The sequence below is a fragment of the Caloenas nicobarica genome, chromosome 2 (assembly GCF_036013445.1).
Source record: "Caloenas nicobarica isolate bCalNic1 chromosome 2, bCalNic1.hap1, whole genome shotgun sequence".
Classification (NCBI taxonomy): domain Eukaryota; kingdom Metazoa; phylum Chordata; class Aves; order Columbiformes; family Columbidae; genus Caloenas; species Caloenas nicobarica.
This window is the reverse complement of record NC_088246.1, coordinates 36,201,695-36,226,428: the sequence shown is the minus strand read 5'-3', so window position 1 is coordinate 36,226,428 and position 24,734 is coordinate 36,201,695. Positions and strand designations below refer to the sequence as shown.

The 24,734-nt window shown below is 37.2% G+C and overlaps 1 protein-coding gene across 1 annotated transcript in view; it reads left to right on the top strand.

Moving 5' to 3' along the window:
- The window catches only part of SKAP2 (src kinase associated phosphoprotein 2), a 115,910-nt gene that overhangs the window by 56,555 nt on the left and 34,621 nt on the right, over window positions 1-24,734 (top strand). The window contains exons 5-9 of the mRNA XM_065629960.1: window positions 12,303-12,380; window positions 13,101-13,184; window positions 22,334-22,458; window positions 23,363-23,426; window positions 23,786-23,890. Coding sequence (XP_065486032.1) covers window positions 12,303-12,380; window positions 13,101-13,184; window positions 22,334-22,458; window positions 23,363-23,426; window positions 23,786-23,890 — 456 coding nt within the window. The remainder of the gene's footprint in view (window positions 1-12,302; window positions 12,381-13,100; window positions 13,185-22,333; window positions 22,459-23,362; window positions 23,427-23,785; window positions 23,891-24,734) is intronic.

Genomic DNA, 24,734 nt, shown 5'->3' with positions numbered 1-24,734 from the left:
CTTTTTGTGTAATCTTAATTTAGTGCTGCTGCTTCATTTCTTTGAAAAAAGGATGCTAATTTACTTGTATTTACAGAGATGGCCATCTCATTTTTTTCACTTAACAATATGCTACAACACATTCTTCACTATTTTTCCTGTTTTTATAGAAATTTCTTCCTCAAAAAAAATCTTTGTGTGACTTCGTCATTATAATAATTTTCAACCTTATGAATAAAAAAAAGTCAGGAGGGTACCTGTTGGGACCATAAAATATGACAGTAAATGCTGTGTCCAAGAAATAATTAAATGGAAAAATGATAATATATGTGCGGGGATCTTTCTGAGACTGTTTGTAAACTTTTGATATCTAAATGTTGCCTTCAGGCTTAGTAAGAAAAGCTCAGTGTTTGTAAAGATTATCCTGACAGCAATATGCTGGGTCAATTGTCAAGACATGTTTAGCATAGGGGCACGAATTAATCTGCTATAGCTACCACTGTAAGTGGTTGGAATAAATAGAGGGCTCAAGCAGATGAAGAGGGATTAACTGTGTAAATTGAGCAAACTCTTCAATCACTAAACCAGTGATTTTACAAAGGATTAGTCTGCTTTTACAAATATTGATTACTGATTTGTTACTCAGAATGAAGATGATAGAACTCGTGCAGTTGCTATGTAGTATGCTATGTGAAGTGTGTATCATTCATATTAATGGGATTGTCATAGGCTTTCCAGAAACTGACAGATTTATTATAGCGGTGCCGTTAGCATTGTCATAGCTAAGGTTGTTTCAGCGTTTCCATTAAAAGTCCCATTTTCTTTTTTTAGTGTTCATAGATCAGCTTTAAAATTTGCTCCATTGAAATTTGGCAATACCAGTTTATAGCTTTGACACAATTATTATTTTTGTGCACATTTAAGGAGAACTGAATCAACACGTTTTAAATTAGAAGGAAATACTGTATAAGATTTTTAAAAAATGTTTGCAGGTTTGAATTTGGTTTTAGTGCAGCTTTTAAGTGATACTGCGTATGTTCAGTAGTTTCATTACGCCAGGTTTGTAGAGGAGTTTGTGTGTTAACCAGTTACTATAAAGTGAAAATAACCGAGGAACTTTTCGTATAAATGAGTCTTTTGCCTCTCTAAAGGCTTGTCTGGCCTTTTTCCAGTGCTACTAGTTACCTATAGAGATTATTATGTTTCTTAAAACCCTGTCCCACTTATGTCCACAGACCATAATACTATCACTAAATACTGTCCACAGACCAAGCAAGACTACTCCATTAGCAGGTTCAGTTCATTCACACACCTTTAATGTTAAAACTGGTTTAAGTTTCAACAGTGGTACATTCACCAGGGGGTTTGGCTTTCTAATCCTTAATTTAGATTTCTGTGTGGAGGTAGGTTTAAGGAAAATTTGGGTGTGGTGTGAGAATCAAGGGACACAAAATGAGAGTTCAATGAGTTTGGAAAAAATCCCACTGACATTTATTCAGCTACTTCCTTGTTGTAAAATTTTAAGTTGTAAAATAAAAATGTCCATTTCTCTCAATGTGTTGTCTTTCTCCTTTTATACAGATGCCACAAAACTCAATCACAGCTCTCTTCTTGATTCGTTTTTTTCCCAAATTGTGACCCCTGTTGCAGAATACGATGGTAACTCTGGTGTTTGAACTTCCAATCGCTTAACACTTTGGGATTTCCCATGATACATGCTGAAGATATGGAAACCTGTATGCATTTACCATAGGAGAAGACAAGCTGGTATTTAGCAAGTCAATATAACTGATCCTCTCTCACTTTTGGATTTCACCATAGGTGGTATCCAAATAAAAACAGCTGTTGCTAACTGCAAATAAAAAATATTGTTTCAAATATTCCTACTTGGTACTAAACCCAGTAAGAACTGCATAGAGTCGTCTGAGAAATGTAATAGTCATGTGTGAAAAAGGAAATACATTCTGTAGCTTCATATCACTTAGAAAGGCCTTTGAAAAGTTAAAGTGGACATTTTGAGTGACTAGATATAACAAAATGGGATTTATAGGAGAATTGGAGCAGTTGGTCTGATCTCTCCTCCCTCTTGTTCAGAGAAAAACAGGTTCTGCCAGAGGTCTCGTTGCTTGCATCTTCGAGTGTATGATTTCTTCTGGAGACTTCAAACGGGGTGGAAGATATTAGTGTGATCATTCAGAAAATGTGGCGTTGATATTGGAAGGTGGTTCTTCCTGGCATTCTCAGTACTCCAAAGTGAATGACCTCTGAAATTTCCACCTGGAAAGCTTTCAGGAAACACAGGAGCATTCTGATGGCTTCTTGCAGTGGGCTCTGCTGGCTTCTTACAATGTTTTCCAGGTTCTTTTAAGTTTGGTCCCATGCAATCACAGCAAAACAATTTTTTTAATCTTCGTGGTAGCAACCTCCTTGTGAGAGAAGGTTTGAAAACAGCGATGTGTTTTTCCAACAATAAAGCCTTTGGATTTTTATTACCTCTTTATTACTTCTCTCAGAGTACTTAGAAATAAAGACACTGTGTTAGTCACTTTAGAGTTTTTTACCTTTAAGTTTTCTCGTGGTGTTGCTTTGTAGATTGATTTTTGTGAGTGTAATGACATTGTTGCAGGAGACTGGAATTGTACCAGAACTTCCTACTTCTACGTGCTGAATGATATTTGATATGGATTTTGTGTGCTGCAGTGGGAAAACTTGAAAGACTTGTGTGAGGTTTTTTCTTTTGTTTTTCTTTTAAAAAGGCATGTCTTTATATGCAGACTGCAGTGTAAAGTCATACCTCCATCTTAATCCAAATTAGCTTTTGAATGCAGAGAAGCTTTGAGTGTGATAGTTCACTGATCACTGAGCATAGCTTTTTACTTAAATGATCAGTAGTAGAAGAAATGTATCAAAAATAAGGCAATGAGGCAGAACATTCAAGCCATTTTGTGTTTGCAGGAATACATAAAATGTGCAAAATGAAAACTGTAGCTTTTGTGGCCTCTGCATTGAGATCTGCAAGTGCTACTTTTAAAGATGTGAGTCTGTTTTTAGTCTCTTCCTTTATACAGATGAAAGATTTTTCAGCTCCAACCAGTAATGTTAATACTTTTTTTTGATCAAGGATATGGGCTGTTGGAGCATTTAAAGTGTGCACGTATGTTTCCTTTGAGAAGCTTAGCAAGCCCAGCCTTTGGCCAGGAGTCAGAACAGTTGGAATTTTGCAGACTACACAGCTAATCCGAGAGGACTGCCACTTGGCATAGGCAACTTCCATACATGAAACGTCATATAATTTATGTTGGGGTTTTTCATTGGTGTTTTGTGGTAGTCTGAGAATTTCCTTGTTTCCCTGGATTTCTTTGGTATTGATCATTGTCTTTCTAGTGTGTTACATTTCTGATGAGAGCAGTAGTTAAAATGTTTCCCTGCACAAATATCCCTGTCACAGATTGAACTCAAATTAGGTGATTTTCCTTTTCAGATAACCTTGGCATGTCTTGAACTGTGACTTGATTTGATTTTTTAAAGAGGCTTAAACAAGCTTCTGGACCTAGAAACAGAACCATTTAGGAAAGGAGGTGTACACAATGGAGCTTACTTAGGAGAGGATACAGGGCAAAACATTTGGGAAATGATAACATAGAGAGGAAGAAAATTTTTATGCTTTCTGTTTAATTGATATGTGATTTGTGAAGAATCTAGCTTGCATGGCGTTACTAAAATTTGGATGAGAGTCACAGAGTTCACATGATTTAAAGTCTCATAGATCTGTCAAAATATTGTTAAGTAATAAATACTTGGATTACTAGGATGCTGAAACTGAAAGAACATGTACTACTAATTTTTAAATATCATTTGAAAGTTCATTGTTTAGCTTTGCCAGAAATGACATTTGGCAGCTTTTCTGTCAAAGCATATTAAATCATTCTCATGTTCAGTTAAAAAGTTGTCATTGCTTAGTTTCAGTTTAGGCTTATTTGCTCAACAAAATCTGCCAGATGCCCAAAGATGAAATTTTAGACCCTGCGAAAGTACTGATTAAAAACATGATGACAAAATCAGAAAAGTAATAGGAAACTTCTAGTTATGACTGCCATAACTTCTTCTCAAGGTGTTGTGATATGTGGTTATTTCCAAAGGGTTCTTATGCTTACCAGGTGGCTATTTAAAAATAGTAGTAAACTGCAGTGTACAATTGTGTTGTAGTATTACCTTTTTTATATGTTTTAGATGTTAAGCTGAAAATTGGGGTTTTTTTCACCTGGACGTATTATATGCTAGCTTTTAACTTGCTGTTTGATAAACCTCTAGGACTTTTTGTCTATTAGTCATCTGGGATTACAGGAATCATGATGTGGTAAAGATGCTATCCATATGCCATTTGACCTTGTGCTGGTCATACTCCAGCTGCAGACTCTTTATTCCTGGCCTTTTAATTTTCTCTGATTAGCTAACAGCACCTTCTGTGGTTCAGCTATCGTGTAGATGTTCTGAATCTTTACTTGGGGTTTCTAATCAAAATTGGATGTGTGTGCTTGTCTGTGAGACGATGCTGGGAAATTTCAGCTCGCCTACATCACTTCGTGAGAATTTCCAGTATCTCTAATTGATCCATGATGGTCTATTTTGACTTGCTTCTATCTGCAATGCAGAGGCATTGTTTTTATCTCTGTGTTTTCTTGCATACTTTCTCATAACAAAGTAGAAAGCTGAGCTTCTCGTTGCATAGACAAAATTTGTATTGTCAGTCTGATACACTTTTTTGATTGCTGCAGTGTAGGCCTCTGGGTGGCTGAAACCCTTCTGATGAAACATTAAGGATCCTTGGAGGGATTTAAGCAAAACTTTTACCTTTCTATGCCTTGTATTACAGTGGTGTGAGTGGTAGACCTTGTACAAGAGACCTTTTCTTTACTGCTGTATCTTCTTTCTGTCTTCTTGCCTCAAAATCTTTGAGAAACAGCAGAAGCGAGAAGGCTGCTCCTGTGAAGCATGCAGTGGCCCCTTTTATAACCCTGGGGGATAAAGCCTGCTCACAGCAGAAAACATTTCTTTTTTCTTTTTTCTTTCTTTCTTTTTTTTTTCCGCGCCGTGTGCTGTCTGTGTTGATTGTGAAATTTTAATAATTACTTCTGTGAAAGTCAAATCTGGATCAAGGGGTGAAATCCAGGAATTCCTCTGCACATAAAGGTGTTGTGCAAAATGTAGCAGTGGCTGTTTTAGAACCAGCTTGAAAGCCAACAAAAGAATGCATGAGTCCAGGACAATATTGGTTTATAAATTCAAAGTTAAATTTGCATGAGGAGTGTGTGATCCAGGATAATTCCATTAGGCTGTGCATCCTGGTGAATGGAGTCTGACTGGCTGACTCCCGTAATTTATAAAAAAGAAAAAAGTCTTTGTCAAATGAAATAGGTTACAACTACTGAAGAAACCTTGCTTAGAGAACAGATGAGGATTGAGAAGCAGTAGATGTAAGATTCTTTAAAATATCTAAATAAACAGTTATTTAATTAGGGGCTAAATTAAAATAACAACAACAAGAAGAAGACATATCAAGGTTGCTAATGCTTAAACCAGCTGAATATTTCTGTAAATGATATGTTGCAGTGTTTTTTAGGCTGCCTGGCCCACTGCCTTCTCCTGAGCTCACAGGAAGGAAGGGAGGAGAAATGCTCATCTCGCTCTCCTTCCAAGGGAGGAGTCAAGAAGAAATACTGTGCGTTTAGGCCTCTGAGGGTGTGGTATTAGTGTTTGCTAGCCAAGCTTCATATCCCAAATTAGAAAGAATTAAAACTAGAAACAGATGACACTGCTTTAAGTAGTCTTTAATAAAATACACTGCTGGCTCTTCTTAGAGGAAAATATCAAGGCAAGTTATTCTGCAGAAATTATTGTAGACTATTAGAGAACACAATAGTGAATGCTGTGGGGAAGGCCCCAGAGCAAAACTTCACAGGCTAAGCAATCTTTGGAACAAGCACTTTGAAGAACAAAATGCTAACTTTTCTTGAACAAATGTTTCAAAAGCTAAACATTTTCATTATATTTAGTCCCCTGAATGAAAAGCATTTTCTTTAATATTTATCTTCTGATTCTAGCGCGTTAAACTAATTCAGAGCCATTAGGCTACTACTTTTGCAAAGTACTGAAGTAGTCTTTGTGAAAGTGTTCAAGACAGTTAATGAGGCTAATGAGATTTTTATGTGATCTTCCTCCTGATAACTTTTCTGTAATCAGAGGACTCTAGGAAATGGGATTTTTTAAAATTAAGTACATATTAATCTCCTCTTTAATTAAAAAAAAAAAAGTAGGGAGAAAGCATGCACATGAAAGTAAAACCTCCTCTTTAGCCTAGATTAACAATGCTTGTGCAACAGATGTGACTCCAGTGTATTGCTACGTACAGACTCAAAGATAATTGAATCCCTCTGTAGTAGCTGTTAGAAATGGGTAAATGCTGTATTTCCAGATCAAAATGAAATGGAGAAATATGAAGAATTTTGGGAGAAGCGTGTGAGAAGGGGAGTGGGAGGGAAGAAAAGAAGATGAAAATACTTTTTGTGTTGCTAGAAACATTACCCCTTCTTTGCTCAACTTTAACACAAATATTTTCATAAATTATTTGCCAATTTAAAATTGCAGGTTGAGAGATATAAAACCCTGAGCTTGAGGACAAAACCCACCCCTATTATCTGCGTTTTAAAAAAGTATTATTTCAATACTTAGAGTAGCACCTCTTTGTTTTTAGATTGCAAGATACTTTCATATTTCCAGCACTTTCCCTTTCTGTTTTCTAGCTGATGTCAAAGTTTTTGCTAACAATAATTCAAACAGGAATGAATTTCATTTTATCCTTTTGTATAAATGCGTATATATTGTATATAATGGGTCAGTGCAGTACAAAGGAAGGTAGAAAAATAAATTTCAGTAATAGTGGCTTTTTAGTGGTGTGGGGTTTTTTTGTTTGTTTGTTTGTTTGGGTTTTTTGGTAGGTTTTTTGGTTTGTTTTTTGTCTTTGTTTTTTTAGTTAGAGGAAGATAAAGAAATAGCAATCACCATTTTCTCCATTTAATCAATTTATATATTTTGTCCTGGCAGTTTTCTTTTACAAGGACTGAAGAACAGTGAATTATTCTTATTTCAGCAAGAAGTCTTTACCATTATAATAGTTAAACCTATGGTCCTCTACTAGGAGAGCGAGCTGTAATCAACCACTTATCTGTTACTGAATTACACTTATCTCCACTTCGCCTGTTTAACTTCCCATAAGCATGCTAAGCACCTCTTTAGAATGCATTGACCTCTAATTATTTCTTGCTTTATGTATCCCTTAGCCCACATTGAAGAAATAAAAAAAAAATCCTATTGGTATATAGTGCAGAATAATACAACCTGGTTTTGTTTTATTTATTTAGTAAACAGAATGAAATTTTAACACCATTGGGTCCTCCAAAAATCAAAATGCCATGCGTAATGATTGAATTTCATGCTTTGTCCTGTGAAGTGACACTGATGAAACTCTTTTTAAGTAATGGGTCGAATTGACTATTGCTGTAGAGTGCAAAATTGCATCATTCAGGCTTTTGACTATCTGATTACCAAGTTGCAAAAATTGTAACCATGCCATTAGCTGCAGTCTGAGGTTTCTCTGAAGTCACAAGATGCCCTGGATTTGTGCGATTTGTGCAGTGGAGCCTGTACATTAATACACCTATGTTAATAACATTCATGTTTTTCTGAAGTCAAAGCGTGACTGGTAGGAGAGCTGACTTTATGCTTGAGTGAGAGCATTTCACTTTCTTTTCACCGGAGGAATTTTCAGCCTGGCAGCAGCAGCATTATAATAGCTGCCAGCTGCTCACTTGGCACAAGAGTGCCTAGAACCAAGAGGAAGAGCCTCGTGCATTTACTTTTCTCTTAAATTTGAAGGTTTAGGCCTCATAAATATTTTGATCTGGTCTTTGTTGGACTTTGTACACATCAGTGTGAAAATATGCATGTGGAGCATAGCTTGCAGATTTTAATTTGGAGTACATTGAAGTAATTCTCACCAGGATAAGAGAAACTATTCTGGGAGATTAATATGTGAGTGGGTGGTCAAGAAAGAAGGAAAACCTTTAACATTAAGCAGATGGGCCTCCTTCATTTTATATTGTATACTGGGAATGCAAGATAATAATCTCCCCAAATATTGGATAGTATTGACCTGATTTTCGCATCAAAAGAATAAGGTTCAAGACATTATTTGTGAGGTAGAAACTCGGGAGTGCAAAGGAGACTTTTGTATCCTCAGCGCTGTGCTTGCCTGTTACTGTCAGGGAATTATACAGCAGAAATTAGGTCTGGAAGGGTACGTAGGAGCAATCCTTGTGCCTTTCTCCACCTCTAAAGTCACACTGCTGCAGGCCACAGAGCACTTCTTGACTCAGTGCAACTTCACTCTTTGGTATTTAAAATGGGCTTTAGAAACTATGGTGTACCAAAGCAGAAAACAGGGAAGACTATGGGCCTTTTAAACGTCTTTATTTTTAAATCGTTGAGACATATCTGGAAACAGAGTGTACAGGGGTAGGAAATAGGTGGGAAGACATGGTGGTCTCTGCTGGTTGATTTTGGGAGAGAAATTTTGCTCTGATCTGGTAGTCAGCGTGACCATAAGCATCTGAGCAACAAACGCTGACACACGCAAGAAAGTTAATACCAGTAGGTGCTGTCTTGCATCCCTAGGATGAAAGCTCCTTGCATCTCTGCATTTCATTTCTTAGAGTGGACAATTTCCAGTGAAATTGGAAGGAACTGAAATTCAGGCCATTTCACCTCCACCCACGAGGGAAGGGAAAAATTTTCCTTGTCCTGAAGACGTCCTGGGGCATGCATGGGAGTAAAATATTTGGGGATTCAGAGGTCTAAACTCGAGTGTGTAACTTGAAGCAAGTTTAATTTGTTTCACAGTTCTTTATTTTAAAAAATAGCAATGCCTTCTTTCTTGGCAGTCTTTCTCTGTGTTAAATAGATTCTTCATAGAAGAATCTGTTTTATTCAAGTCCCATGCAGTAGTCAGCTAATGGGTCTCTGATCTTGGCTGCTAGTGTAATGTAAACAAATGCTGCTTTACTGTAACATAGTGCTGCTTTAGTGATACTTTTTTTTTTTTTTTTTTAGAAGATTTGTGCCAAGCCTGATCTATTTCAAATGAATGAGGAAGCAACATTTTGATTGAAAGCAACTGCAGAAACCAACCTGCTGTGCAAATCCCAATCTTTCAGTTGGGAGTTCCCAGATCTAGGAATTGCAGTTCACTCTAAAACCTGTTTGAGTTGTGGACAAAAGAGTAAAGTAATGAAAACAAACGGAAGAAAGATAGAAAGGTGGAACAGTTTAGGAGTCTCCCATGCTGACTCTAGGCAGTAGCTGGAAGGAAGATGTCATTCCTTATTCTTTCTTCTTTCTTCCCCTCATTGTTTTTGCTGCAGTACAGCAGTAAGAGTATATCTGTGTTTGTGCTTGCTTTCTGCCACATATGCACACCACCTGTGGTTAACGAGAATCTGAGAGGAGGTGGTTATTTCTCTTTCCTTTATACTTTTCAAACTGCTGCTTCTTCTTCCCCTTCCTTCTGGATATACAGGGGAACGAAAGAAGGAATTTAGCCAGATTTATGCTTTTTCCTTCATGTACAGCTGTACGTGTCTTGGGATATTACTACTGGGTCCCTTTTTCCTATCCAGCTACTTGAAGTTCCATCATACTTTGTGTTTCCCAGGCTTCTCTGACAGAAGGATGATAATATGCACATGATCTGTTTCTACTTCAGCTACTTACAGCTTGTGAGTGGCAGTGGGGCTGACCAGCTGCTGCTTGTTTCGTGGAGTTGCTGCCTCAGTTGCTTTGAGGAACAGAAAAAGAAACTGGCATCTCTATAGGTTGAGGGCGGGAGGGGGACTTCTTTCTGCAGTGTCACCAGAAGACTGGATTTTTCATGCAGGTTCTTTTCCCCGTGAGCTTTCAGTGCCATATGCAAAATAAATACAGTTTCAGAAAATGCCATCATCAGTTTTGTCCTGACTTGTCTCAGCAAAAGCGACAAAGCTGAGAGTGGTAGGGAATTTTTACTTCTTTCTCTTTGAAGTAGTCAGTTCAGATGAGCTTCTACCTATAGGCAGAATAACATTTAGAAGTTGCCAAAGTATGTCCTTGTTTGGAACTATATGACCCATTTGATTTGGCTGTTCATTAAATGAGCACTTGCCAAGCTTTCTCATCAAAAACCAAACCCATACCAACAGTAATGTATAAATTTAGATCCAAATAGCTGTTGAAGTTCTTAAACTGAAAAATTTAAGAGTGAACTGGTTTTATTTGTTTAGTTAGGTTTTATGTCTTCCCCATATGTTGGGATGCAGTGTTCTAAAATGAGCACTACTGGATGAGGTAAAGCTGTAAGTGTTGCACACTGATGCCTCCCAATGACCAATATAAAGCAGCACACTATGTATATTTGCGAAACTCTTCACCTCCCCCACTCATAATATTATATCAGGTCATCTTTTAAAGTAACTATTAAACTTATCATCTACCAGCCGACAAGTGTCTTTGTGTTAAATTCTCATTTAACATGGTGCAGTGGTTGTATATTATCAAGCAAGGAGGGACAGCTGCAGCATTTTAAAATGCATATCCATGGAGCCAATAACTCCTGTATTTTAACACAGTAGTACAAATTCCATAGGAGCTGAAATAATAGCTAGTGTACTCCTAATCTTTAAAAGTAATATTAATTGAAGAAAATCAGTGGAAATGTCAACGTATATAGAATTCTATCTACTACCTTATGGTATCCCACAGAATTTTTTGTTGTCTGAAAAGCCAGTTGTATTATCTAAGGAATGCATTTTCATTTTGAGTATTTTCTTACTTTAAAAAATATCATTCTCTGCGATTCTTACCTCTTTTTCTTTTATGTTTCCTCTCACAACTGTATTTAAATAAAACGACCATAAATCAAATAATTTGTGGACACTGAATAAAAAAATTTTCCGTTTTAAGCGACAACCTAAAAATCCAGGAAGTTGGCATCACCTTCCAGAGACAGTGTTCTTGGTTCAGAGTCACACAATTGATCTTTAACCCACTCTGCATAGCTTGAAATGTTTTTTTTTTAGTACAGAGCTTGTCTGCTGATATGGCCTTTGTATGTTTATGTTGGCAGAACTTAATGAGATTACATATATTTTGATGAATAATTGCTGCCATGTAAACTTGCCACCTACCTACAGTGACTCTTATGAATATTTGATGATAATAAGTAGTAGGAACTTCACTGTGATGCTCACATGCACCTAAAAACCCAGCAGCACAGGAATCGTTTTTGTTCTGCTTTTTTTTGCTTGCACTAAACAGTAAGACATTTATATACGCGTTAATTGTTAGGCATATCTAACATATTTCTGGTTTTAATATCAGGAGTTCCATTTAAATCATAATTCTGTTGTCTTAGGAGAGGGATGGAGGATGGAAGATACAATTTTTAATGCGATTTCTATTTTAAGTTGAGGTGAGGCTGACTGGTCAGTCTCATGCTTCTAGCTATGGATTAGGAGTTGAGAAAAAGGAAAAAATACAGTGGAGCACACCATTTTACAGTTGCAGCCCTGTTCTTCAAAATCTAAAATTAGTATCTGTAGATCAACAGTTTTGTAGCCATCTGTGCAATGTCTTTGGTCTATCCAGTATCGCGTCATAGATCCTATAGGTAGTAGTTTTGTGTCATATTGCAAATTAGGCAATGTCTGTCAAGAGCAGTCATCACCTTTTATCATCTCTTCATCTGTTTTCTTTTGTTGTAGACAGTGTAATACAGGGTACTCACCTTGTATGTTGTTTCAAGGTGTTTCTGTGCAAAGCTGGTATTGAAAAACCACATTCCTTATTTAATTGTTTTGAATTATGATACTTTGTTTGCACATTTGAAAACTTACTGCTTTCATTATCCAACTTGCTTTACAGACCTGTTCAAAAGACAAACTAATCTTTTCTAAGTTGTTGCAGCTTGTTTAATTACATATTTTTCCTTCTGAGACTTGCAGGGCCTGCAACACAGCGATATTTTTCCTTACTAACGTGCTGAGGACAGCAGCAACAGCTCTGATGTTTAGAGTTAGAGGGTTTTTGTACTTAAAATAATCTGGCATAGTAATTACTAGAATTATTTTTTTCCAGTAGCTCCTGCATACTGAGAGTGTAAAATCCCTAAGTTTATTTATGCTACTATAGCATTTTTCTTGAAAAGCAGTGCTTTACAGAACTTATTTTTCTTTCAGGGAATCAGTTTCCTCCTATTGCAGCTCAGGATCTTCAGTTTGTTCTGAAGGCTGGGTACCTGGAAAAACGCAGAAAAGGTAAGTCTGTCTTTCTAAAACTAGAGCATATTTTATATCTGGGAAGTCTGTGTGTCTGTATTTGATGTTATACACACAAATAGCTTCATACAGGAGTGATAAATAAAATGGAATAGAAGCTGAAATGTTGAAGCATTATTATGCAAAAGAAGCACAGCACATAATTGTTCCTGTAGTATTAAAATAAAATCTTATTTCTTTATTGACTAAAAAAATCATACTGCGAAAGTCCACTGTCAGCTGTAATTCAGAGACTTTCAGATATTTTTGAAGAAAACATTAGGAACATATGTAAAAGCACCATATGTTGACTTCATGTTTCAGTGAGCATCAAGATTTATTTTCCTTCAAGAGGGCAAATATTGATCTCAGCTTTGGTTCAGTCAATATTTACCTTGATTCAATAAATCTTATATTGTCACTTTAATACCCACTTAATGCTGCAATAACTCTAGGAAATATTTAGGAAGTTGTTCATTATTTCCTTATATTTAATGTTACACATGGCTTCTCTCTTTATATGATTTCAAATTCCCATTTGTTTTCTTACCACCAATTTTTATTTCTAATTTCCTTCTCAATGCCATACATTTCTCTTCTTCATGTCCAGATTTAGTTTCCTTTCCTTAGCACCTTTCCTGTCTCCTCCTCCCTTTTACCTCACTGTGAAAAGAAGTAACATACTTTGTCATTATTGAACACAAATTGTATTAATTGCAGACCACAGTTTTCTCGGCTTCGAATGGCAGAAGCGTTGGTGTGCTATCAGTAAGACGGTCTTCTATTACTATGGAAGCGACAAAGGTAATTATGATAATTCTGGTAAACTAAAAATGATCTTTTAATGCACAAAATAATATGAAAGCTTTAGTGGAGTTGGAAACTGTGCATCTAAGATCGTTTTAAGAAAGTAAATGAAACTTCTTTCGAAAGAGTAGTTGGTTCTTAAACAGTGCTGTGCATTTTAAAAATGTATACAATTCTTCAGAATCTGTAAGTGATGCGTTCATTTTCTAGACCAGAGAAACTGAGGAAAAAAGCTTAAGCTACTTGTAAAGCTACTTTGTGCACCATTAACACACAGCTATGTTAGGTTTGATAGTATGCTGGTACTCAATTAATTTACTGGACAGAGACTGTTTTTTCTGTCCAAATAGGATTTTAATTTTAAAACACCCTCTAGCAATTATACCTTCTGAGGTCTGTAAAGATGGTTCTGTCCAGGAAAATGTTACTCTGAAAACTGCATAGTGGAGTTCCGTATTTCTTTCTGAATAGCTTATGTTCTGAAAAAGCTACAAATGAAGTAATATATTTAAGTAAAAGCCAGTCATGGAGACTTAAGCTAGCTTCTGAAGGTGTGGCTTTTAACTATTAATGGCCAGTTTAGAAAGAATCTGGCATACATATTGGGGTATCACTTTGAATTTTTAGAACTGACAGTCAAAAAACGCTTCCTTTAAATTGTGTGCCAAGTGTATTTGATGTTTAATGGATTGATCAAGCTTCAAAAACATAAACAATCTGTCTTCAAACATTTTGAGGAGGTATGGCATAACACCGACTTGTCAGTAATGATTTTTTTCTTTCTCTGGGAAATTATCTTGTGCTGTTTGTTTACATATCGTTATACATTACCTAGTACTTTAAAAATGGCATTTTTTTGTTGAGAATATATTGCTAGTTCTTGAAGATTACTCTATTTTTTAAAATCTATGTCTTTTCATCTGTTCTGAAAAAAAAAAAGACAAAGCTTAGTATTTTTTACTTTTTTTTTTCCTAGCTTATGATCTTTGGATTAAGGCAGGAAAACTGCCCGCTTCCCCCTTTTCCATCAGTTTTTTTTTTTTTTTTCTTTTGCAACCAACTGACTATCAAGGCTGCATTGTGATTCTAATACCTATGCTGAAAGTTAAGATATGTGGAAGCATGTTCCCTAGTACTCAGGAGGTTGGTGTCATGTTAGGAATTCACTGTGATGCACTGTGGATTCTCTTTCCTTTATCGATGTATAGACAGATGCTTTAGCTTATACATTTACAGCTTTTGCAGGCTTCATATTGTTTGGGGAAGGTCCTCCTGACTGTACCCTAATGATGTGGGAGAGGCACGTAGTCCATGGAGCATCATTTGGAAATAGTGCAGGCACGGCCAGGCTCCAAACAGCAGCTCATGGAGGAGGCAAAGAAATCAGTGGCATGAATTTCTGGCTACCTCCACAGGACCGGTGCTTTTAGCACATAAAAACTAGCGCAGCTTGGTGGAATCATTTTGTCCTGCAGATCTGGGATGACAAACAGTCACTCCAGAACTTGCCTTTGAAGAAGAAAGCTTTTTCCTAGACTGATTTGAGGTACTTTTTTCAGGCCTCTGATGCCATAGCGCATAAAGGTGCAGAAGCAAGTTGCCATCATTGTGTGGAAACTGGATATCAGGGATCGCTGCAGTTCCATGGCAAACTAGTTTGCTGTCGAAACTGAGCTGCCGTGCTGATGGTTGTGAATGTATATGCTGCTGTTTATTATCTTGTTTAGCTGCAGCTTGTCAGCATGGATGAGGTGTGTGATGAGACAATCCTGAGGAGATCTGGCAGTTAGTTACTGGAAGAACCTGAAACTGTTTTCACTGTCACTATCGTATCAGGAATAGTGCAGCCAGCAGGATTAAGGAAGCAATTATCCCCCTGTACTCAGTGCTGGTGAGGCTGCACCTCGAATCTGGCGTTCAGTTTTGGGCCCCTCACTACAAGAAAGACACTGAGGTGCTGGAGAGAGTTCAGAGAAGGGCAACAAAGCTGATGAGGGGTCTGGAGCACATGTCTGATGAGGAGCAGCTGAGGGAACTGGGGCTGTTCAGCCTGGAGAAAAGGAGGCTCAGGGGAGACCTTATTGCTCTCTACAGCTACCTGAAAGGAGGTTGTAGCATGGAGGGTGTTGGTCTCTTCTCCCAAGCAGCAAGTGATAGGATGAGAGGGAAAGGTCTCAAGTTGTGCCAGAGGAGGTTTAGACTGGATGTTAGGAAAAGTTTTTTCATGGAAAGAGTTGTCAGGCAGTGGAACAGGCTGCCCAGGGAAGTGGTTGAGTCACCATCCCTGGAGGTGTTTAAAAGACAAGGAGATGAGGTTCTTAGGGACATGGTTTAGTGCCAGTGTTAGGTTAATGGTTGGGGTTGCTGATCTTGGGGGTTTCTTCCAGCCAACATGATTTCATGATTCCATTATGACCAACAGCAGTACCTGCTGTAGTACTCTGTTGTATTTAGGGCCTTCTTTTGCTGGGACTTTTGATGCTGTACCAGATAACTTGGGCCACGTAGAAAATGAGGGTGTGTTCTTACCAAGCGTAGAGCAGCGGTGAAGTGTGCATGTGGATGGCTTCATGCAAAAAGCTGCCACCTCCTGCATCGTTGGGGTGGCATCTGTCTAAATGATGCTGGTTTGCCCTAGCCTGTGCAATGTCTGCGGATGTTTTATATCATCTGGGCCCTGGTTTCTAACAGGTTCTAGAGCTGATTCACACAACAAGAACATTCCCCTTAGTTGAAGTGAACGTGGTTTGAAGAGAGCCAAGGGAGAGCAGGGTTTCACACGTGCTCAGGCTCTCTGCCTGCATCACTTTTAATGGGTCCTGGAGTGTGCTAGTGCTGGTATGTTGTAGGATGTAATACAGAGAGGCAGCAGAGATTTCTAGGTCCTGCTTGGCTTGTTTTGCATTGTGTAAGTTTTTAAAACTGGACATGTAGGTGAATAATCTGTGATGGATATTTTGTGTCTGGTGCAGTGTGTACTTTGTTAGCCAAGGTTTGATTTTAATGCTTAAGTATCACTGTAAATATAACTGAATGCTAAATGTGAGGCCGTAGGATACCTTTTTATTAGGTTGTGTAGATTTGTTGTTTCCAAAACACTTCTAAATCTCTTGACTTTATCCTTTTTACATTGGGAAAGGAAGAAGTATGGAAGTCTATAAAGATCACAAACACACGTAAGGAAAAGTTTCAGAATCATTTATTCAGACCTGAATGACAAAAAATACGAGGCCTAGTCCAGGAGAATATAGTACAAGCTAAAGCCCATGAAAATACAGTAAATGACTGTGTTTGTGTTGACCTAAGAGTTTACAAGTATCCTTTTAACTGTTGCAATGCCTATAGACTAATGAATGCCGTTTCCCTGTTTCTTCATCTATTTTCTTGTACATTTGGTGCAGCATTGGGTAGTGAAACAATATTATTTATCCCTGCAATATAGACAGATCTAAGTGAGTCACCTACAGTTTTTTCCCTGATCAATGATATGTTGAATAGATGGAGGAACAATGCTTAAAGGTTTGACCTAATTACATGTCAGAAATAGATATTGCAGGAAGCACATGTATATTTGTGCTTGTGCTGCAATACCTGTTGTCAGCATGTGGCCCACAGCATTGCAGAGAAACATGTTCAAATGTCAGAGATGGCTTGGACTTCCAGAAGCTTCCTGGTCCTCCTTTTCATAGTCTTTCATTCCATAAACCCTTTATAGTCCTTATCTTTTCTCTGTTTCCATGCAGTTGCATACTGAGTTGGGTACCTTGTTTGCATATCGTGAAAAACATGATCTTTGGCAGTTCCCGTATACATAGGCACCTAGTTGGTATGGCTAACCTTTCAGACCTCAAAGTGCATATCAAGAAGGAAAGTTATTTGTTGATTTAGAAATGAATGAATCAATGGCTTCATTACTCTTTCCTCACTAGGCCACGACATTATATGCCCTTCTGTCTCAGCAGACAGCTAAATGTTTAGCAAGACAGTAATAACATCATGGTAATTTTTCCGCTGTTAATGGACACTAAAAATTTATTTTCATTTTTATAACTTGAAAACGATATCTGCCTGCCTGCCAGTAATATGATGTTGAAGAAGAGGATAATTCAGAGGCATTTAGAAAAGTCTGAGGGTTTTTTCTTTTTTTAAGTTTTATTTTTAACATGGAGATGAAAATGTTGCATTTCTCTGACCAGTAAGATAGTGATGGCCAGGCCAATGGATGAACTACTTCTGTTTATGCAAAAGAGAGTTTTTGTTTTATTTTGTGTTTTCATTTTTTTTTAAGAACTTCATGACTGAACAATATTAAGGGAGAGGGAAGCATAGTTAGAGTTGCATTTGCAAATCTATCCTAGTGATTTACCTAACCAGGCTACTGGAATTTTTGCCACATGCTAAGCTTGCAAATTCTCCTTCTAGGACCAAGGAAAGATATGCAAACCCAATGGAAAGCTGTTGAAGTATCGTTTTGCTTTTAGCTACAGACCTCCTTTTCTTAGTCCTCTCTCTCTGAACAACCACATAGGAAAGACAAAAGTCCTTGTTTAGTTTAGACTTTACTTTTGACAGAATCCATAATTGAAATCTGCAGGAACTGTGAATATTCAATAGGGCTTCATTGCAGCAGGGCGATGGGAGTCAAAGGCATCTATTAATATCTAATGGGTACTGAATCTTCTGCTGTGAGAATGTTAAATTCAGACCTTGTGAGGCACACTTGCCATTAGTAGTGCGTTATTTCAAAAGTAGCTATTGAGTATAAGTAAACTGAATATAAACTGATGCCTTAAACAGTATGTTTCAGTCATTGCCTCTAGTTCTTCATTTTTTTAAAATTTAGATTTCTCAGAGAAGTAGGTTAAAGGAAAGAGGAAAAAAAAAAAAGTTGATTGCATTTCAGATCCACTGTCTCACAGGGAAGAACTCCCATGTACGCCTTTGGAGAGAACTGTTCTAAAAGCTGGAAAAGGAATTACCATTTTGGAGATACTGACACTTACTATTTTTAGAAAACAGACATCTTGCATATGGAAAAGTATGTGAAACTACATTTAGCATGAAGCCATGTAAACCACAAGATCTTGCGGGCTTCTAATTTCAAGATTAAGAGAGCTAAATTATAGATTCTAATAGTATCTATAAATACTTTATCACTCTGAAATTTTTCTGTTTGCCTTTGTTCCTTATGGCTTTCTCTGTAACTTCGTTCCTTTCTACTATCCAAGTGTTCTCTTTTCTTCAGAACGCACTAATTATTTTTACATGTGCTAATAATATGGGCACATTGCCCTAGGCCTCAAATTTACAACCCAATCATTTCAAGACCCCATTGAAGGTTTACCCTTCTTTGTTTTAAAAATTCCCAGGGACTCAGTTATGCAAGGTTACTTTAAAACCCCTTTTTCTCTGCTTCCCTTGAGACTCTTTTTTTCCCAATATAATATTGGTCCTGTTTCTGTTGTTAAAAGCACTTCACTGTTTTTAGGATGAATTAAATTTATATGTAAGAAAAATGTTTAAAGTGGCTTTCAGATTTCATTCAGATCTGTATTTTCTCTATTTTAAATCTAGCCCCCTGTATTTATTTCTCTCAAATATCTATCTACTAGTTTTGCCTTTTTAAAAATACTTAATGCCTGACTCTCCACTCTGTTATACTAGCGTTTTACAATTCTAAATTCCTGATGCAAAATGATCTACACAGACCCAGATTTATTTTTCTCTTGTGTGCCTGATATAGGAAAAAGGGAAGAGGAGGAGGAGATGAGAGCAAAGAACAGTTTATTCTGAAATGAGATTTGACATATTTGTGGAACAACTTATGCTTGACGATGTTCACGATCCTTTTTGTTTTTACAAGACTGATAGTATTATACTTTCGGAATTCTGTTCTGTGTTGTTCTGGGACAAATTAAGGGTTTCCCGTTGTTGAATTGCAAAGCTTTATCTTGAGAAAATCAGAGGCAGCAAGAATGTTATCATTCTTCAGAGAAGTGTATTCCATCTGTATGTCTCTCCTTAGTTCCTCCTAAATATGCTGTTGTATTCCCACTGAGGCAAAACTCCGCTTCTGATTTGGGGTTTCAAAATGAAAGTGAAATCTCTGTAGTGTAAATGTGCTTCCTGCAGCTACTTTTAAGGCTCTCACCATAAAAAGAAAAAACAAAACTAAACCAAACCACACAAAAAAACCCCCCCACAAAACCACAAACCAGAACAAAACAACCTATATCTAATTTTAACTCTCCAAGTAAAATCTGAGAGTCTTCGAAGTTTTGGAACATAAAAAACTGTTTATTTCTCCCTAAAACACAGTCTTCAGAAAAATATTTCTGATATAAGCAATCTAACTCTGAATGTGAGGGTTGGCGGAAACCACTGTGGCACCAGCTTCACATGGCAGCGTTGAGCCGAACGGCCCGGCCAGCCTGCACGCCCATTTAGCCGCAGGCCTTTGCTGATAAGTGAAGCTGAGCTGATGGTTCAGTCTGAAGATCACAAGCCGGCCCTGCCTTGGAGCCTGCTCCTGGCTGCTGCGCCCGGCCAAACGGCTGCCATGGGGCACGGTTTGCTCACAGTGATCAGGGGATGGGGTTGGACTCCAGTATTTTGCAAGAGGAACTGGGATTTGTAGGCCTCCATGGCTTGTCACCATCAGAGCATGGAGTGGAGCTGCAGCTGACCTGTGTCCTGCCATTCTGTATTTGTGGAGCCATTTCTCAGGACATAGTAGGTCTTATCTCTGGCTTGCTGCCACAGGGAGTGTGAATGCAGACTGAGAGTCTTTCTCTCAACTTTATTGGGTTCTGGGTCAGGGCTGCGAAGTGTCTCGTTGTCTTAAAGTTTCCTGACGGTCAACATTTTAAGCATATGTGTAATGCTGTACTGGGCTTTAGTCAGGGATACTTTACTACACAGACAATTAGAAGCAGAAGTAGCAATGCTATGAATAGTCTGTTGCTATAAAGGTCCGTGAAACAATTTAATAGCAAAGAGTATATGTGTATATATATATATATTTGGTGGTGCATACAGGTAATTTTCCTTAGCACTGGAATGGCGTGTTGAGACAGATAAGACAAAAACAATATAAACAATAAAACAATCAGATGCAATATGGATACCATGCACCGCGTTCCCCCTCCAGTGCAAACTACAGCATCTTTCTGTTTTAACTGTATTCCTCTTTGAAAGAATGAATACCAGGACAGAGATCACCTGAGACCAGCTCTGTTAAACTGTATTGCTGTAAAAGGGATCATCTGTGTCACAGAGAAGCAGTCTCAGAAATAATCCAAGAGACCAAATTTGAATAGTTACCTCATTTTTATCTTGACAAAATGTTTTTACCTTTTGAACCTCGTGTTTGTTTATTCTGTCTGCATGCTCCTGTCTTCTTGGGTTTTGACAAACCTCCAGCATGGGAGAGTGAGAAATTAATGTGTTTCACTTCCTCTTCTCCCTGAGGTCACAAGTGAGGGAACAATAAAATTTCTAGGCAGAAATGAATTTCACTAAAAGGGGACCTAGGTAACTTATTGCAAGTTATTATTTCTAATATCTACCTTGGTGCTATTCTATAAATTTTGCATCTGTGTGCTGTTTTATATAGGGGTGGAGGACTGAGCAAATAGAAAATATTAGCACTTAATTAAGACATAACAAAACTTACTGTGGGGGTGAGGACTAGAAGAGAAAATAGAACAGTGCCCTGGATTTTCTCATATAATTGTGTTATTTGGTATTTACCTGCCCTGAGTAGGAGTTCCTAAAAAGTTGGAAGGACAAAGAATTTGTGTCTATGTGCATGTAGGATTACTAGGAAAAATATTTGTATGGTGACTGCTCTTATATCCATTGATGTTCATGTTGCTGTGTTAGCCAGTTTTTGCCCTCTCAGGAGTTGAAAAAATATTTGCTTTCCTATTAAATTTCCAGAAAGATGACAAAATTATGTTGAAAATTGTAATTTTTCCTGCTTTATCTACTATAGAAGTTTTCTCCTTTTGTTAACAAACATAAGCAATGGATGCTTGATTTGCACCTAAGTTGTGTTAAGCAACACGTTAAGTAGTTTTGCTGTTGTGCTTAATGCTTGTTGTTAATTCACACTTTTCTCAACTGTGGAAAAAAAACCCCAAACAGCACAACAAAACCACACACCACTTACTAGCATTTTTTTTCATTTTCAACTGCACTTCTTTCTTTGTTTGCTTGAGCAAAATGTGACCGATGGTGCCTATCTTTGCTTGAATGCTGCACTGTGATCTACAGAAATTGCAAAACTGATTTACTTTTTTGGTTTGTTTTTAATATCCACCAAAACATGCCAGAGCACATAAAATCAGATGTAGGATTTGGTCTAAATAGCTCAGAAGGAGTGCACAGGTGCTGCTTGCTGGCCATGCAGTATAGTATATTTAAATTCAGGCCTGTTTTAAGTGATACTTTTATAAACCAGAACCTTTGAAGAGTAGAGCTGTCTTTAAAACAACCACATGGCTCTCCATAATAAACTGCGGTAGGGCTCAGTACTTTTATTAGGTAATTAAACATTTGCTGTGTTGAGAGAAATGCTTTTGGAACACACGCCTGAATTTATAACAAAATTCATTCTGTGTTTCTGCCATGTGGAAAGGAGGCACATCTGGGAGTGGGTGGGAGAATGTGAAGAGAAGCTTTTCCAATTCATTTAATAGGAGTTTGAAGTTTATTTTGTGAGTGCAGTGGTTAGTTCAGGAGGCAGCTCAGCAAGTTCTGAGCTAGACAGGTTTTGCCATTGGTTTACTGAACCTGAAAGAGACACTGATTTATAGGAAGCGTGTCTTGCAAGTTCCAATTCTTGGCTTTCCCTAGATACAAGTGTCATAATATGCACTTCCTACTAAATAAGACCACCATCTGCAAACATCTCCCTGTGGAATTTCTTAGGCATCCTAGAGAAAAATATACTTTTGTATACATCTTCCTCTAAAATAAAGCTTTATCTCCAGAAGCATCACCTAATCAATTTGCTAAAAACCTCCCCGTTCTCTGTAAAATTCATGAAATAGGAAACAAAAATCTGAATAAACGATAACCTGCTGAGGCACTTACGTTCACTGTTGTAAATGAAGCTCTAACTTTGTTTTTTATCTCCACAGACAAACAACAGAAAGGTGAATTTGCCTTAGAGGGCTACACCATCAGAATGAATAATAGCCTTCGGAAGGATGCAAAGAAAGATTGCTGTTTCGAAATCTCCGCTCCTGATAAGCGCATTTATCAGGTTGGACTTTTTTATGTTGACTTGAAATTAAATTGATAAAGCTGTTACAATTCCAGTTACTGAATTAACATTTCAGTAAAACAACTTTCACTGACATTTCAATGAAAAAAGGAAACCTTCACTTGCTTACATTGTATATTCATATATTAGGAAAAAAATCTGATTTAAAATACGTATGTATGTGTTCAAATATTATCTTTCTGGACAAGAGCAAGGAAATCTATCATCTTTATCTATTGGTCATTTCGATGTTAGCATTTTAATATCTATTGTATAGTATGTCTGCATGATTTCTTGGATGAATTAAATAGTAAAAAAAAAGTTAAAATATGTATCAGTGTTAAATACATATTGTATTGGACATGGCTTTGCAAGGAAAATCTACGTAAAGGCACATATCAGCTGTGCAATTCAGAGATCTATCAGCTAGACGTCAATATGGAATGTAAGTTTAATAAGTTTTAAATATCTGAGATTGCAGTTGAAAGCCAGTTAATTAAGCTGTCAGGTAGTGTGTTGGAGTCTGACAAGAACATTTTTAAGAAAACTGTACCCAGCAGTCTAAAGAAATTCATGGGTGTCTTCTAATTGTCAAGGGCAAATTTTGTTCATCAGTTCTGGCTTTGACATTGATGAAGAGAAGCAGCTTTTTTCTGCACAGCTGCCAGCTGCTGATCAGAGTTTCAAATCCATCATCCTCTCCTTCAATTACGTAAATTTGTCAAAATTAGCTGTACATTATAAGAAGCATCCTTGCAAGAAAAGTACCAGAAGACATGAAAAGAATTACTAATGGTTTCTTGAGGAAGTGATGGGAATGCTACAGTCCCTCTTTTTTATTGCTAATGAAATTGTAGTTGTGTTTTTGTCATTACTGCAGTGGTTATTAATAAATGTTTAACAGTTTGCAGCTGCCTCTCCCAAAGAAGCAGAGGAATGGGTACAGCAAGTCAAATTTGTAATTCAAGGTAAGCCAGGCAGTAGAGCAGTAGCCTTTCTTGCCAGTACTGCTTAGTGGTGTCTGTTAACATACCTGTCACGTTTGTATATCCAGTATTCCCACTTGTCTGAATTTTGAATAGCAAATCCTACTTCTCAATCATGTTGTGGCTTTTACATGACTTTTGTCCTTCTGCAAGATTTTTGCCTTTTGCCAAGAGTACTACTTAGCTTGAAAGCTCTTCCTTATGAACACTGTAAGAAAATAAGCAGAATATACCGTTAAGCACCATCTCATAGAAGATGAATTGTGTTTTCATTTTGCATAAATTTCTGCTTAGGCATTCTTTTCGAGTAAATGTTAACTTTTTCAACTGCTGTTACATAGATATGGAATCTAATACTATTCCTGAGGAGGAGGAAGAGGGATATGATGATGTCGGACAAGTGAGCAGTGAACCAATAGATGATAGCATTTATGAAGAAGTCAAAGGTATTGTTGAGATTTTTAAACTTTGTGACTTGTGATCATTTTATCTTTTCTGCTTCTAGTTTGATAACTCTGAGTGGCTAAAATTAATTCAGTAAAGTAACCTGATGAATAAGATACTTTCAAGTATTCCTGTGACATTGAAAAAAGAATCTATCTTCAACTACGTCTGAGTGAGAACAGTTCAGTTTTCTTTATCAGGGGCATCAAAATAGTGCAGAATGTGTAAAAGTGGTCTCAGGGGACATTTGGCTCATTAACATTCTCTGGTTCACAAATTTTTTTAATTAAAAAATTGACTCGCCTTACAGCTTTTTCCACCACCTTGCCCATCATTTTTTTCTTTATTCGTTTTGGCATTTGTATTAAGCAAAATTTTGCTATCACTCCATATGTTATCAGCTGCTGCCTAATACATGATATTATAATCCTGCAGGAAACCAATGTATTGGTTTGAAAGGGTTCTGGAGATGAACTGTAAATAAAGGCAACATGAGTGTTGACATTGTTTTGTTTTATATCTTCCAGCATTACTATGATTATACAGAAACTTTTTACTGTGGACTTTCTGATGTGGTCAAATGATTATGCCTCTAGAGGTCCAAGTGTATCTATTAGATGGCAGAACAAAAGAAAAAAAGCTTGGCAAAAAACTCTTGGAGTTGATTATAGACATTCAAGTATTAGGAGAAAGGTTGTCATTCTTGATTATATTTTAAGAAGCTATGAAAAAAATCAGTTTTTCAGTTACCCTTAGTTAATGAATGATATTTTAAAGTTATAGTACAATTAATATTCACTTGATATGCAATAATGTTCTGCATCCCTTGCTGTTTGGGGCAGTGCA